This window comes from Contarinia nasturtii, unplaced genomic scaffold (genome assembly GCF_009176525.2).
Source record: "Contarinia nasturtii isolate CC-2019 unplaced genomic scaffold, AAFC_CNas_1.1 Cnas_scaffold_5181, whole genome shotgun sequence".
Classification (NCBI taxonomy): domain Eukaryota; kingdom Metazoa; phylum Arthropoda; class Insecta; order Diptera; family Cecidomyiidae; genus Contarinia; species Contarinia nasturtii.
The window spans coordinates 1-14,333 of record NW_022202459.1 but is presented as its reverse complement, the minus strand read 5'-3'; the positions used below and the strand labels follow the sequence as shown (position 1 = coordinate 14,333).

Genomic DNA, 14,333 nt, shown 5'->3' with positions numbered 1-14,333 from the left:
CTAATTTTGATTGAAATGTCTTCAAACTTTCAGAATTTTATTTTTTGTGTAAAAAATAGTCTGTGCAAATTTTCACGTCATTAAGGCAGCATACAGGCATGGCTCCCATACAAAAATTCAATTTTTTGTGATTTTTTCAAGGAAACTGTGACAAAAATTGATTGTATCTCAAAACTAACCTCGGATTCGGTTTTCTCATGCCAAAAAAACCCCCAATACATATTTTTGAGTGTTTAAGTCTATGACTTTTGGACGAAAATTGGACTCTTTTTCATAGGTATCACTCCGATTACCGCACAATTACCCGAAAATACATTTTCCCGAACGAATTTTTTCCCGAAAATACAATTTCCCGAAAGTTGATTTCCCGAATTTTTTTTCCCAAATTTTTTCCCCTACATTTTTTCCCGGATAGTGACTTTTTTTCGCATATGTTCCTAATTTTTTTTCTGATTTTTTTCCGGAATAGTATATTTATCTCGAATAGTATAAAACACTTTTTCGATGTGCAGTTCTTTCTCTTTCTCGCGCGCGCTCGTTCGGTCTTGTATTCCATTCTAAGCACTCTCTCCCATTTTTATTTCAATTAAATTTGATTTAGGATTCGGAAAAAAGTTCACTCTTCTTCAGACTAAAACTTCATCAGACTTAGTTCATGAGAAATCTTAACAACAGTAAAAGAACTTTAAAAAAATTGAGCAATTTGTTAAAGAATTGTCAAAATGTCTTCCGGAAAAATATTCGGGAAAAAGTTTTTTCAGGAATTTTTTTTCGGGAAATTGTCTTTCGGGAAAATATCCTTTTCGGGAAAAAGGCCTATTTTGCAATTTCGGGAAATATGTTTCGGGAACCTTTTTTGGTACACACACAAAATGATTCAACACACAAAAATGACAAAAATCTTCGGATTTGCAAAATAATTGTGAATTCGATACAAAACGGACGTATATTGAAAATAATATGAATTATCAGCAAAATCGTAGAATAATTGAAACATTAAATTGGAATTTACACTGCTGTAGTTTATATCGTAATAAAATGTAAGATTGATTTGTTGACTTGGTATTTACAACGCCAAACGTGTTCTCGGTATGGATGAAGCGGCGTTTATGACATTTCAAAAACCAATGAAATGAACGTCAAATGTCATAAGGCTCGTTTCACATCAATAATACAAATTCAATATTTAGACATTAGACAATTTTTGCTTTAAAGAGTTTTTTGCTTCGGAAAGTGTCAATATCAATTGATGCTTAACATTAATGCTACGATTTGAAACATAATTTTATGCTTTTTAAATTGAAACAGACCAATTTTTTAATTAAAGATATGGGAAACACCCTATTATACATATAAAAACCACAGAAATCAAATTATCATCTTTATGAAAAATAAAAAAGAAAATATTTTATTGTATAAATGCCTGAAGTAGTAAATCATGGCTGTTTGTTTTCGTTCGTTTATTTTTGTTACTTTGTTTAATTTAAAAAAAGTGTCTTTTCTAAAACTTGAGAAACTTCTAGATAATTTCAAACAATAGAAAAAAATACCAAAACTTTTGGTTTGTTTCCCGAATTCGTGAAGAAATTGTATGATCTAATGAACAATTTTATTTGCACATCGCTCCAAATAATTAATAAAATAAAAAAAGGATGATAGAAAAGATTTTTGGCGAGTTCCCTTTGTGAGTCCAAAATCGATGGAAAAGTGCCAACGGATTTTCCATATGAACGAAGTATAGGCTTGATATGTGCACAGGATGCTCTCAATGTGTATCATCATTTAAATGTAAAAAATCAAGCAAGTTGCACATTTATACCAATTTTGGGCACATTGATTTTGATCTATTGTATTTTTCTTCAAGTCTATCAGATCTTTCATTCCAAAAATATGATTTTAGTTGGCTGGTACTTCTCGCTGAGAATTAATCGAATTGTTTGCCTCACCAGGTTCAGTACATTTCCATAGACCTGTAATAAAATGTTTTTGTTATCATGGTGATTACTAAAAATGTGGATTGCATAAGAACTTACCATATGTTTTTCCCACCGTTGTTTGCCATAAACGTAATGTGCCATCTTCTGATCCGCTAGCATACAATTCTCCATCTGGACTGAAGCTCACTGCATGCACTGGCCCAAAATGACCTTTGAATGATTCTGTGAAAAGAAAATGACAATAATAACAGTCAATAATTTCAATAAAAAAATATTCCTTCATACCAATTTCATTGCCGGTAATGTAATCGTATTTGTACATTTTGAAATCTTCACCAGCGCAAACAAATATATGTTTATCAGGATGTAAACTAGCCGTATTCACTGACGTCGGTACAGTAATCTCCTTGAGTTTTTTCAATGTATCAGTCCTTTATTGGGGTTGAATCAAAAGAGAAAAATGGAAATAATAGAATTTAATCAACATTTAATGGGGCCATTACTACCCAGGGTCGAAGTATCCTATTGACTTCAAACTTCACAGAATTTTAGTCATTAATTATTGAAAATTTGTGACGCAATTTTTGAATTTTTTGACTCACCACGAAACGAATTACAGGCCTATTTTTACTGTCTACTAAGTCACATAAATAACTATTTAACGATTTACCAATTAGGAGAACTGATTACACAAAATATGAACCAATAAATTATATGCTTACATCATTCAACGATTTTTATACCAAAAAAATGACAAACAGCGAAACAAATTTAATTGATTTAGAAGTAAATTTATCAACAGTCAAACTGAGAATAGAAAACTATTTAAAGCAAAGCAGATAAATACAAGATATTTATTATGGATTGTAGAAATTTTGAGCAAATTTTCAGGATCTAGCTGAATTCACTTCAAAGGTACTATTTAATATTGGAAACTACTATCAATATTTGAACATCGACAAAGCTTTTGATTCAGATTACTAATACAAAAGTTAGACATCATGGGTTTAAACAAACAATTTTTTAAATGAATCCAATCGTATTTGTCTGGACGAAGACAAATAGTCAAGATAAATGATTCAAAATTTAAGCTAATAGAAGCTACTTCATGAACGAGCCAAGGTTACCCCACTCGAGCGACATTGTTCATCATGTTTTTTATCGATTTGCCGTTTTTTGTCAAAAAACATGGAGTTTATCATTTGCGGATGATATACAACTGTCGAAGTGTCATATTTTAAAAATATTTTATAATTATTTTTAATTGAAAATTTGTTGTGGGTTTTTTTTGGTACGAGGAATCCGAATCTGAACTTTACTAATGGAAATATTAATTGAATATTATTTGTTTATACTTTGAACAATCAAATAAACTTAACATTTCAAAAATTCAATAATAGAAATCTACCAATCCAAACTAGAATACTAATGATTAATTTTTGATTACCAAATATGCTAAGTGATACCTATGAATCTAATGTGAATTATATATTGCTATGAATTCTTACTGTGACTGTACTACCAATGTTTGTCAAATACATAAGTGAACTTCAATAGTTGGAATTGAGAAACCACAAAAATCACAAAATTCAAATTTCACACTTCCCAAAGTTCATTCTCATTTGTATATTGGGTGTATTGATTAATTTTTACCGTTTTTTGGATGAAAATGTAAGTTTATTTTAAAGAAAGCGTACAATATTTTTTAACCGATGTATTGCCCATCTTTAGCTTTGACTTCCGCCCATCTTCTTGGTAGCTTGTCGATTCCGCGTCGAAAGAATTCCTCATCTTTTGAGTCTATCCATTCATCGATCCATTTTCGCACTCCTTCAGGATTTCGAAAGGATATCTCGGACAGGCCCATTTGCATCGATCGAAACAAGTGATAATCAGAAGGAGCAAGGTCTGGAGAGTACGCAGGTTGATTAAGCCGATCCCAACCGAAGTCTTTTACCTTTTGTTTAACGATATTCGCTTGGCATTGTCATCGTGAAACATAACTTTGATTTGTTTGCTCGCTATCAGAGACCGTTTAATCTTCAATGCATGCTCCATTTTGATTAATTGCATGTGGTAGCGTTGGGCTGTAACCGTTTCACCTGGTTTTAGCAGCTCATAATACATGACACCTTTTTGATTCCACCAAATGCACAGCATGACCTTCTGGCAATGAATATCTCGTTTTGACTGCGATGGTCCTGGTTGGCCTGGATCGACATACGCTGCTTTACGTTTGGGGTTGTCGTAATAGACCAACTTTTCATCGCCTGTGACAATTCGACTCAAAAAACTATGTTTTTTGTGCCCGGCAAGATTTTTTTTGCATGCTTCGATTCGTGCTTTGAGTTGATTTTCGTTCAGTTGATGTGGGACCCATTTTCCTAGCTTTCGAATCTTTCCCATTGCGTGTAAACGTTCACAAATGGTTGATTGAGAGACATTTAATTCCAATGCAAGTTGTTTTTGCGTTTGACATGGATTTTCATTGAGTAATGCTTCCAAATCCGTATCTTCGAACTTTTTTGGCTGACCTGGCCGTTCTTTGTCTTCCAAATCAAAATCACCACTTTTGAATCGTTGAAACCATTTTCTGCAGCTTGAATCTATTGGAGCTTGTTTACCATAAGTATCCGAAAGCATTCGTTGCGCTTCAGCCGCAGTTGTCTTCGTATCAAATAAGAAAAGGAGAGCACTTCGGAAAAACATTTTATCGCGATCCATTTTGAATTGATAAAAAATAATGACACTGTGTCGAAAATAAATCTTTCTGCTCTGAATTAGATTGGCAAATGTCACATGTACAAAATGCAATTGGATTCACCTGTCAAACTTCATACAAGTTTAAGTGGCGACATCTAACAGTCAGCGGTAAAAATTAATCGATACACCCAATACTTTTGTGAAATAATTGTTTAAGAATATATGCTAAGGGTGGGTGAAGATTGATACACTTTTTTTCAATTGGGAATATTTTAGCCAAATAAAAAGATATTGGAAAACTTTGAATACCATTTGAAAGAGGATTGAAAAACCCAAACTTTCGACATCATTAGATTTTTTTATTGTTGCTGTGGCTTACGCCACGAGCCAAAAATTTGAAGTGATAGATTTGGGGGCACAGTGAAACAGTGAGAGTGATACAGGCTGGAAGCAGAGTGATACACCTCGATTTTTTAACTTTTTACGTGATTTTATTTCTTATTTTTTTTATTTTTGCGTATGGTATTTGAGAGTCATGTTTGTTTTTGGTCATTAAATGTTATTTTGATCCTTTTTGGATTCGATTTTAACTTATTTTTTTTAAAAAATGATAAGAGTTTAAGACATATTATTCCTCGATTTTTGTTTAAAAATCTACCAAATTAAAAAAAAAAATATTGCCAAAAATCTCATCAACTACTAAGAAAATTCATAAAATACGAAAAAAAGCCAAACGAAATATATTAGAAATGATAAAAATTGCAAACATTGCGAAATAGCGCTGTATCAATTTGCCCCCAACAAAGTGTATCACTCTGCCCCAAGCATTTTTTTTTTTTTCACTTTCTATCGATTTTTTTCAGCAACGTGTGGATAAAATCCAAAACACTTATTATTTAATTTTATATTATACCATAATTAAAATAATTTTTTTTTGAAAATAAAATGCAAATGATCGTGCTTATGAATTTTGAATCCGTTATATTCCGTAAATTCTGTGATTTCTGTAATTTTTGATATCACGTATCAAAATAATAATAATAATAATATGCCAGATTATCAATGTTTTGAACAAAAAATTAAATATTTTCCAAAAATGATTTTTTCTTGAAAATTCGAAAAGCCTTTTCATAAAAAGAGCCGGAATTACAAAAATGCTTTGACACCGATCTAGTGATAAAGTGTTTAACACAAATCTTACTTTTTCGATTTTCACACTAAAAGTGAAGTTTATGTTTCATTGAAATTCGGCTTTTAGTAGAAAAATCGAAAAATTGGAATTTCTGTCACTCATGATGTCTGTCAAATTAGACGTTAAAGCATTAGTCTTTTCGAATCTACATGTTCGCTTTGCCACATTTCATTGGACTTCGAGTACTTTGAGCCCCTGGGTAGTGTGAGCCATTGAATGGAACAAAATGAAAAAAATCTAAAGAATGGATTGCAATTCTTCCATAACGGAAAAATTTATGAAACTTACTCCCAGAAACTGACACTTGTGCCATGTGTCACTGTCAAAATATTGTAGTCGGCTGACAATTCAATGCTATTTGGATGTGCATTAAACTCAATACGTTGCACCTCATGACCTATCGACCGATCCCATAAGCGAAGCGTTTTATCTTCGGCACCACTGATTATGTATTTATCATTTCGACAGAAAATTGCCCGCTTAAGTGGGCCACCATGACCAGAAAAAATTTGTGGTTCACAATTCGGTTGACTCAAATCGTATACGCGAATCAATTTTTCATTGCTTCCGGTTATCAAACGATCGCTATTTTCGTCAAAGCTTACTGTTTTCACAATATGCTTATGTTTAAAACTGTGTAATTCTTCCCCATTACTCGCATTCCATACTTTACCTGAACACCATGAATTCAACAAAAAAAGAAACAAATTTGTCATCAAATTATTTTATATCCTGATTCTCACCCAAATCAATTATACAAAAAAACATACCAGAAAAATCGGCAGCACCAGATGCAGCCAATGTTGCATTTTTGTTGAGCGCGACACCCCACACAGCACCTTTGTGACCTTCAAATGTTCCAACCTACGGTGAATCAGAAATGGAAAATGGAATTAATGGAAATAAATAAACATTTAATAGAACATAACAGAAATAATGGAAAAATACTCGAAAGAATGGATAGCATTTCTTCAGTAATGGAATAGTAATTTTTGGTACCAACCCAGTCTCCAGTATCACCTTGCCGCAACATCGGATTACCATCTGAAAATATTTATCAAATAAATACGATTATTCATTGACTCTCATCATTGTACACTTTTTATTTTACATTATATCAAATGATACGCATGGTTTTGTATTTTTTCTCCCGGAAATACAAAACTGCCGCATTCTCTTACGATGGATAATACAAAAAAGTAGTGAATTATAAATAAAAATGATCTCTAAAGCGTGTTGATTCGTATGCATACTTAAATGTGTTGTTTACGGAATCAAATAGACAAAAGAACAATAATCACTGCGATAGAGAAGCGTTTCACTTCCATGAGGAACTATGTACACTGTACAGAAAGTTCAATAGCATTCGACATGTGACTTGATGAATATTAAACAGATATGTTTAGATCCATATGTGACAAGTCAAGATCGAAAGAAAACCCGAATCAATTGTTTCAAATCATGCACATAAAAATTGGTAAAGATTTTTTTCGTTGTTCCCAGTGTCTGCCGGAATAGAAAGTGTTCAGTTCTGATGTGCGTTAAAATTGAGATATGTAGGATAAAGACCGAGGATAAATGAATATTTTACGCGCTATTTACACAATTCATATTTACGAGCAATCGCTATGAAGTATTTAGGCGGAAGAAACCTTGGCTCATATTACCTATTTCTTTCTCGCGTAATATTCAAAACATAAGCGTGTCTTTGTTTTATTCTCTCGGCCGCACGCACACACTTACTCGTTTGTATTTTCCCCCTACTATCAATTTGTTCTTTATTTATTTATTTTTATTTGGTTTTGTTTTGTGAGGCTTGACTCGGTAAATTTATTGAATGTGTACGATCGCGCAATTAATCAAGGCCACATTGTAAACGCTAACGTTGTGCGTCCGTGTATGCAATCGCCACGTTTTGTACTTATAATGATTGAACGCGCAATAAAATATTGTTGCTTTGTAGCAAATCCGACACATGAATTTCAAATGAAAACCATTTTGTTTTGGGCTTATTTCCCGATTGATAGGAATGGATTCACTCATTACAAATCTATTATTTATGAAACTTTTTGTATCTAGTCCGAAATTTTCCGAAAACCATTGAGCTCAACAGATTCACCTTAATCGTTTTATTTGTGTTTCATTTTCATTTAAATGTACTGCAATCAAAGATAAAAGAATTGTCAAGTCTTGTTGCAGTACGATGTAGTATGATTTTTTGGCTGGTTATCTTTTTAATCAAATGTATACTTTGATGTTTCTTTTTGTAAAATCAAAAGTCCACAGCAAAAAAGTCAAGTGAATATCATGGACTGTTGTAAGAAATGATTGAATCAAATGTTTTATGAAAAACGGTATGCTTTAAAAACTCACTGATCAAGCATTTGAGAAATTTGTTGAAGAATTTGCAACTTATTCAGTATTCGAACAATGTATGACTTGGTTTCTGTATGCCATAAATGACCATTTAATGAGGCCTTTGAATTAACCCAACATCAAAAATATATTATATAATTTAAAAACGCGTTCATCCATTATTCATAAAAATCGTTTAATAAGAATGAAACAGAGAATCGGTGTTTTGTTGTTTCTTTTTCTGCTTTTGCGGTTAAAATTTATTTATATTGCGTTCGACGCATATATAAAATCACAAAAGAGCAAAAGAGATAGAGAGAAGCAAAGAAGAAACACACACACACACATTTGACAATATTAAATGTCTGTTGAGTGTAATCAAGGTCACAAATAATTTTGTGATCTAGATTTCGCATGAATAAACTAAGAAAATTCTGAATTCATTTTTTCGGGAGTCTTTTTCGTTTTTTTTTTATTACACACAAGTTTCTTCTGATGTTTATAATGATGAAGAAGCTGTTATTGTTGTTGCTGTAGGTTTTTTGCTTTTATATTTGTTGAAACATGTGATTCGATTTCATGTCTCTTTTCCCATCAAGGATAACAAGATATAGTCACCACTTAAACGTAATCACGATCAGTATTTTATCGACAATAAATTTATGCTCTTGTTCTCTATGTCGTGCGAAATACTTCCAAAAAAAGAAATTCAAAATTGAGTACGGGCTAAGCACATGACCTATAGTGTTTTTGTTTATACTAGTTTTGGTTTCTGGGCGTAAAAAAACAATAACTGCAGTTTTCTTATTTACACACATGATTGTTGTTTTTAATGCAATTTGAAACATCAAGAAATAATTTCAAGGTGAAATATGATTAAGATCGTAAAAACGATGAAAATGTGCAAAGTCACGTGTTTTTGATTTTTTAAAAATCATTTTGAAGTCTTACTTTCTTGAAAACTATCGCAAAATAGCTCAATCACTTTGATTAAATCGATTTTATCCAAAAAATAATGAGCATTCAATAAAAGAATTGTTGCTTCTATATATATATATCATTGCATTCAATTTTCGCTCAAGTTTGTACTTCCTCAAACATTCACCAGCACAAGTATTTGATGCAGAGAATCGCAATACGACGATGACAACATCTAGGATAATTGAAGAAAAAAAAGAACAGATATTGATGTATTTCTCCCAAAATTTCTCATGAATAACGTTATAGCTATTTCCTCAAATTGGATATCAATTATTTGATTTCACTTCTAGAATTTTGTTCACTTTTGATTTTTTTAGTATTGAGATTCTTTTTGAAAACTATTTTGCGGAATTACATAGAGAAATAGTGCAAAAATACGCTGCATAGTTTTGAATATTGATTGAAGTAAGTCCGCAAAGTGGTTCCACAATCGATTTTCTGCCAACACAAATTTTGAGATTATTTGAGGCATTGCAATGGCTTGTGAAAGTTTTTACACTTCTGGTCGATAATATAAATTGAAATTTTCGCAGATTTTCACTGCAGTTTGTCTATACATAATATAAGTTTTTGAGTGAGTAGAACCAAAATTTCAAAGTATATCATTATAATTTCATTTCGTTTGTTTGAAATACGATGATCTGCCGCTCATTATGATAATATAACGAATGTGATGACTCATGAGATAATGTAATATTTACTAATCCTAGTTAATATTGAGTGCGATTAAGTTCTTTAAAAATATTCGAAATTTTTACTTAGGTCGAACGGTATTTGAATATTTTGATTGAGAATTGACGAAAGAATCATTACGATGACAATCCAGAGTGTTAAAATAGCCGACTAAAAGAGAAAAGCGTTCATTTTATTATTTTTGGGTCAAGGAAGCAATTTTGTATACGCTGTATGAATAAGCACCTATGTATACTGTCGATACAACGAAAATTAAGAATGCTCGTACATTTAAAACAGAGCAGCTATAATGATACACAGTATATTGCGATAGTCTAGGATGCATGCGCATGGCTATTCGATTCTCTATCTGGCTCGCAATTTTAATTGTGATCAATGTTCACGAGGTGCAAACCAATCAAAATGAAAGAGTTATATTCAAGAAGAACGCTGTTATTATTAATGTTATTGTTATTACACTTACCTTTACAAGCCGATATTAAGAAGTATCCACATTCGGTAATATCACGATTGAAATCCAAATGCACAACGGGCCGTGTGTGACCGCTGCAAGTCAACGGAATTTGTCGTAGATTGGACATATTTATGTATTTATCGTTCAGTTCGATTTGTTAACTGCGTTTTTATTATTCTCTCTCAGCGAAAAAGTTTCTTGGTGGCTTTGTACTTTCTGCTTAATTGTATTATAAATACGCTCTGCTTGTTTATTATATGGTTCTCTATAGTTGTTTTGTATTGCGCGATTGTACAAATACGTTTCCGAATCGATGTCTGTTCGAGTTGAGAATATATGAAAATCCAGAAAGGTGTCAAATAATAATCAAATTTTACCAACAACAAAGCAATGTAGTGTTTTCTTCTTTCCTTTTAAACTATCAATCGATTGATTTAGTTGTTGTAGCCGTGTTTATGTTGATTTAGTCAAAATGTTTCAATTTATGTTTTTTTTTTTATTAGAACTTTCGATCAATTTTCTTGTTTCGTTTGAAATTTTAATTCAATTAACCACTATCTGAACTGACAGTCATAATCATAAGAGATCAGTTATTTATTTTCTTTTCTTTTTGAAATTACCACATAAGCAACACAACCGAATTTATTTTATTATAAATGCCAGATACTTAACTACTTATTATTTTTTTTTGTAAAATTATAATTTTAAAACATTTGTTCTGAGTTATCTGTTTTGTTTGTTAAATTTCTGTTTGGAAAATTTTGTCAAAACAAAAATTAAATTATCAAAAAAGAATAGAAAGAGAGAGAGGGGTCGTGTAAAGTGTACGAGATGAATGGTTCAGAAACTAAAGCTAAACTGACAGTGAAATCATTTGTTGTGTTTGATTTGACATCGAACCGCATGATACACAAGCTCATTTAGTCAATTTTCTAGTAGAGTTCTTATGAGTATGTTTTGTCAATGAGTTTGAGGTTTTTATATGGTATTCTAGAAAAAAAACAACCTTAATATTATGATTTGGGGTTGTCTGATGAAACAACCTAAATTCGTTCATGGAATTGCAAATAAATTTCAAATACAAAATGAATTTTTTTGAATGCATATCAGCGAACATGAATTTTGAAAATATTTTTTTTTGTGGATATTTTCTCGAAATATTCGTATAATTGATGGTTGATGTGGTTGCACGAAACTCGAACTATTCCAACTTTCAGCCAACTTCATGGCAGTTAAATGGCTTTCTACAAGTACACATTATTGAATTGAATTTGTGTGACGTTTTCACATTTCTTAACCAAAAGAATTTTTTTCATTTGGATTATTATTCCCAAAATAAGGTAATTTAAGTTGTTCTTTTTTTTAAAATATATTTTAATGAAAAACCAAAGTCACTCGCATAGAAAAATGATTTTCAAATGAGATCTATGTATAAAAGCTATTTTTTGTAGTTTGTCGCATATTTCCATGCTTGTTTGTTGCAAATGAATAATAGCCGTGTGCCATACAATCTGTCAAGACGAAGTTGCATACAGATTTATTTTTGCAATTAAAAAGCCTAAAAGCTTTGATATTCTAATCGTAATCATTAAATTTTGATATCATTGTCTTCAGAGAATGCCAGCAATTGAAGACATTAAATATTCATGGGCCGATGAAGTGGAGTTGGATTCAGGCAATCTTCCACCGCCAACAGAAAGCAATGAAAATGGCTTGAAGGTGCAAACTGAATACAAGAGAAATAATGACGATAAAAAGGTCAAAGTGGTACGTAATTAATTCTTATTGATTCTTTTTCGATTATTTTCGATTATTTGTCGATTATTTTAAATTAATTGTATTCTTTTCTTTTGTGATTCTCCCCTTAGGTACGTACGTATAAAATATTGAAGCAATTCGTTCCAAAATCTGTGGCCAGACGAAAGGCATTGCCAAAATTTGGCGACTCAAAAGAGGATAAGCCAGGTCCAAGCCCACAAACAACAATGGTATCAGAAGATGTGAATATGCAATTCATCACGAACAAGGAAGAAGAAAAATCAAATGACGCTACCATCGATCCATCTAAGAACTTCGCCAAATGTCGTATTTGTAATGGTGACCATTGGTCAGTTAATTGCCCATACAAAGGTACATCAATGGAAACCGGTAAATTGGCCGATGTGAAACCAACAACATCCACCGATACTGGTGCTAAGCCAGGCAAATATGTGCCACCATACATGAAAGATAGCGCCAAAGCCGGTTTGGCTGGTGCACGTCGTGATGATTCAACAAATATTCGCATTTCAAATCTGTCCGAATCGATGGTTGAAGCCGACCTCGAAGAACTGGTCAAGAAAATAGGACCATATCAAAAGATTTATTTGGCACGTGATCGCATCACTGGACTCTGCAAAGGATTCGCCTATGTCACATTCAAACAACGCAAAGATGCTGCTAAAGCTATTCAACTATTGAACGGACATGGTTATGATCATTTAATCCTCAATGTTGAATGGTCCAAACCACAAACACAAAATTAAGTTTTATTTCTTTTTATGAGGTTAAGGTTATTTGTATCTGTACTTCTATTACAAAATAAAACTTTTTGGCAACAACATTTATTAATACTATATTATTTCATCACCAATGACCTCTCATTTTCATAACAAATAAAAGATATGTATTTTGAAAAATTGCAAATTCGATAAAAATAAATAGTGCGTGCAAAAAAACAGAGCCATAAATAAAATATATGGAGTCAAAAATCACCACATTTTTGTTACATTTACTTCAACAAATTTCCAAAGATATTCGGCTTTTCAATAAAATATTGTGTCTTTGACCACTCAGGTCAGCTTAGAAAAACGGCGACAGAATTAACGTTGAAATGTATCATGGTGTTGCTCTACAAGATATTGGGGAGCTACACAGTCAGGCAAATTGATAATTCAAATAACTGATAAAAACGAAAAAATCACGAAAAACGTGTTTTTTGTATGGGACATTTTTTAAAGCGAGATTTTTTTGGGGAATTTTTTTTACAGGGACTTAGTGCTAAATTTGTGCTCCCAAAAAATATAACTTTTGTACAGTTTGGTCCCATAAGTTCGGAACACAAATGGCTACAACACGAAAAAATCACAGAAAGTGATATTTTTGTATGGGATTTTTTTTAAATGGACTATTTTTGGAAAATTTTTATGCTGTTTATAATCTTAAAAATATCAATTTCTTCGAATTTTGATGAAATTGTTCGAATCTTGATTCGAATTATTTAAAAAAAATTTACTATTCTGAGTACATTTTTGTACAACTCATTGGGTCGGACACATAAACCCTTATAAAAGTGTTATCAAAAATCGAATGATTTTTTTGGGTTTCGGGATTCCTTGGATCAATTTTAACTGTTTGAAAAAGTGAGGTAGGTTTTCATGGTGAATCCAAATATGTGAGTAAATGGTGACACACGATTCATATGATTCATTGTTATTTGGATTTATTTGAGTTGATTTGAATTTGTTTGACAACTTATTACTAAATTAAAAAGTCAAAACATCAAACTCCACTTCGATACCTATTTTTTATAAAAGGATATTGCATTTAAAAAACCTAATTAGACAATAATAAATCTCATTGCATTTTTCAATTTTTTATATTTTTGCATACGATATTCATGCAAACATTTACAGTCAACTTCACTGCAAAGTTTCACACAAAATGTCACGTGGTGATTTGAAATGATTCAATGTTATTCAAAATTATTTGAAATGATTGCAATTGATTTTAAATATTTCCAATATACTAATTTACTCTCAAAGAGATTTTTTCAATGTGCAAAAATAGAACTATTTTGCTTGAAGATTTAATATTTTCGTGATGATTCGTTCTATTTGATGTCTCCCCCTAGGATAAGCCTTGAAGTATTTCGACTAGTTTTAAATCCATCCCACGTAGATGGCACAAACACTCCCAAACAAAAACCTTCCATATGAATGGGTAAGAATAATCATGAGCTCCAAACATTATTTAAAAA

General features: G+C 31.8%; 2 protein-coding genes across 2 annotated transcripts; one reads left to right on the top strand and one right to left on the bottom strand.

Annotated features, from left to right (window-relative positions):
* Nucleotides 1-1,406: 1,406 nt before the first annotated feature.
* Nucleotides 1,407-10,981, bottom strand: LOC116351302 (serine-threonine kinase receptor-associated protein). The gene is made up of 8 exons (XM_031783387.1): nucleotides 10,693-10,981; nucleotides 10,325-10,632; nucleotides 6,836-6,876; nucleotides 6,603-6,696; nucleotides 6,121-6,505; nucleotides 2,223-2,368; nucleotides 2,034-2,159; nucleotides 1,407-1,970 (listed from the first exon to the last, which is right to left on the bottom strand). Exons 2-8 carry the CDS (start codon nucleotides 10,440-10,442, stop codon nucleotides 1,897-1,899), a joined length of 984 nt encoding a protein of 327 aa, XP_031639247.1. The 5' UTR covers nucleotides 10,443-10,632; nucleotides 10,693-10,981; the 3' UTR covers nucleotides 1,407-1,896.
* Nucleotides 10,982-11,521: 540 nt separating this feature from the next.
* On the top strand, nucleotides 11,522-12,919 carry LOC116351301 (eukaryotic translation initiation factor 3 subunit G-1). Its single transcript, XM_031783386.1, has 3 exons — nucleotides 11,522-11,655; nucleotides 11,930-12,082; nucleotides 12,184-12,919. The coding sequence occupies exons 2-3, from the start codon at nucleotides 11,933-11,935 to the stop codon at nucleotides 12,838-12,840; spliced, it is 807 nt and encodes a 268-aa protein (XP_031639246.1). The 5' UTR covers nucleotides 11,522-11,655; nucleotides 11,930-11,932; the 3' UTR covers nucleotides 12,841-12,919.
* The last annotated feature ends 1,414 nt before the right edge of the window (nucleotides 12,920-14,333 follow it).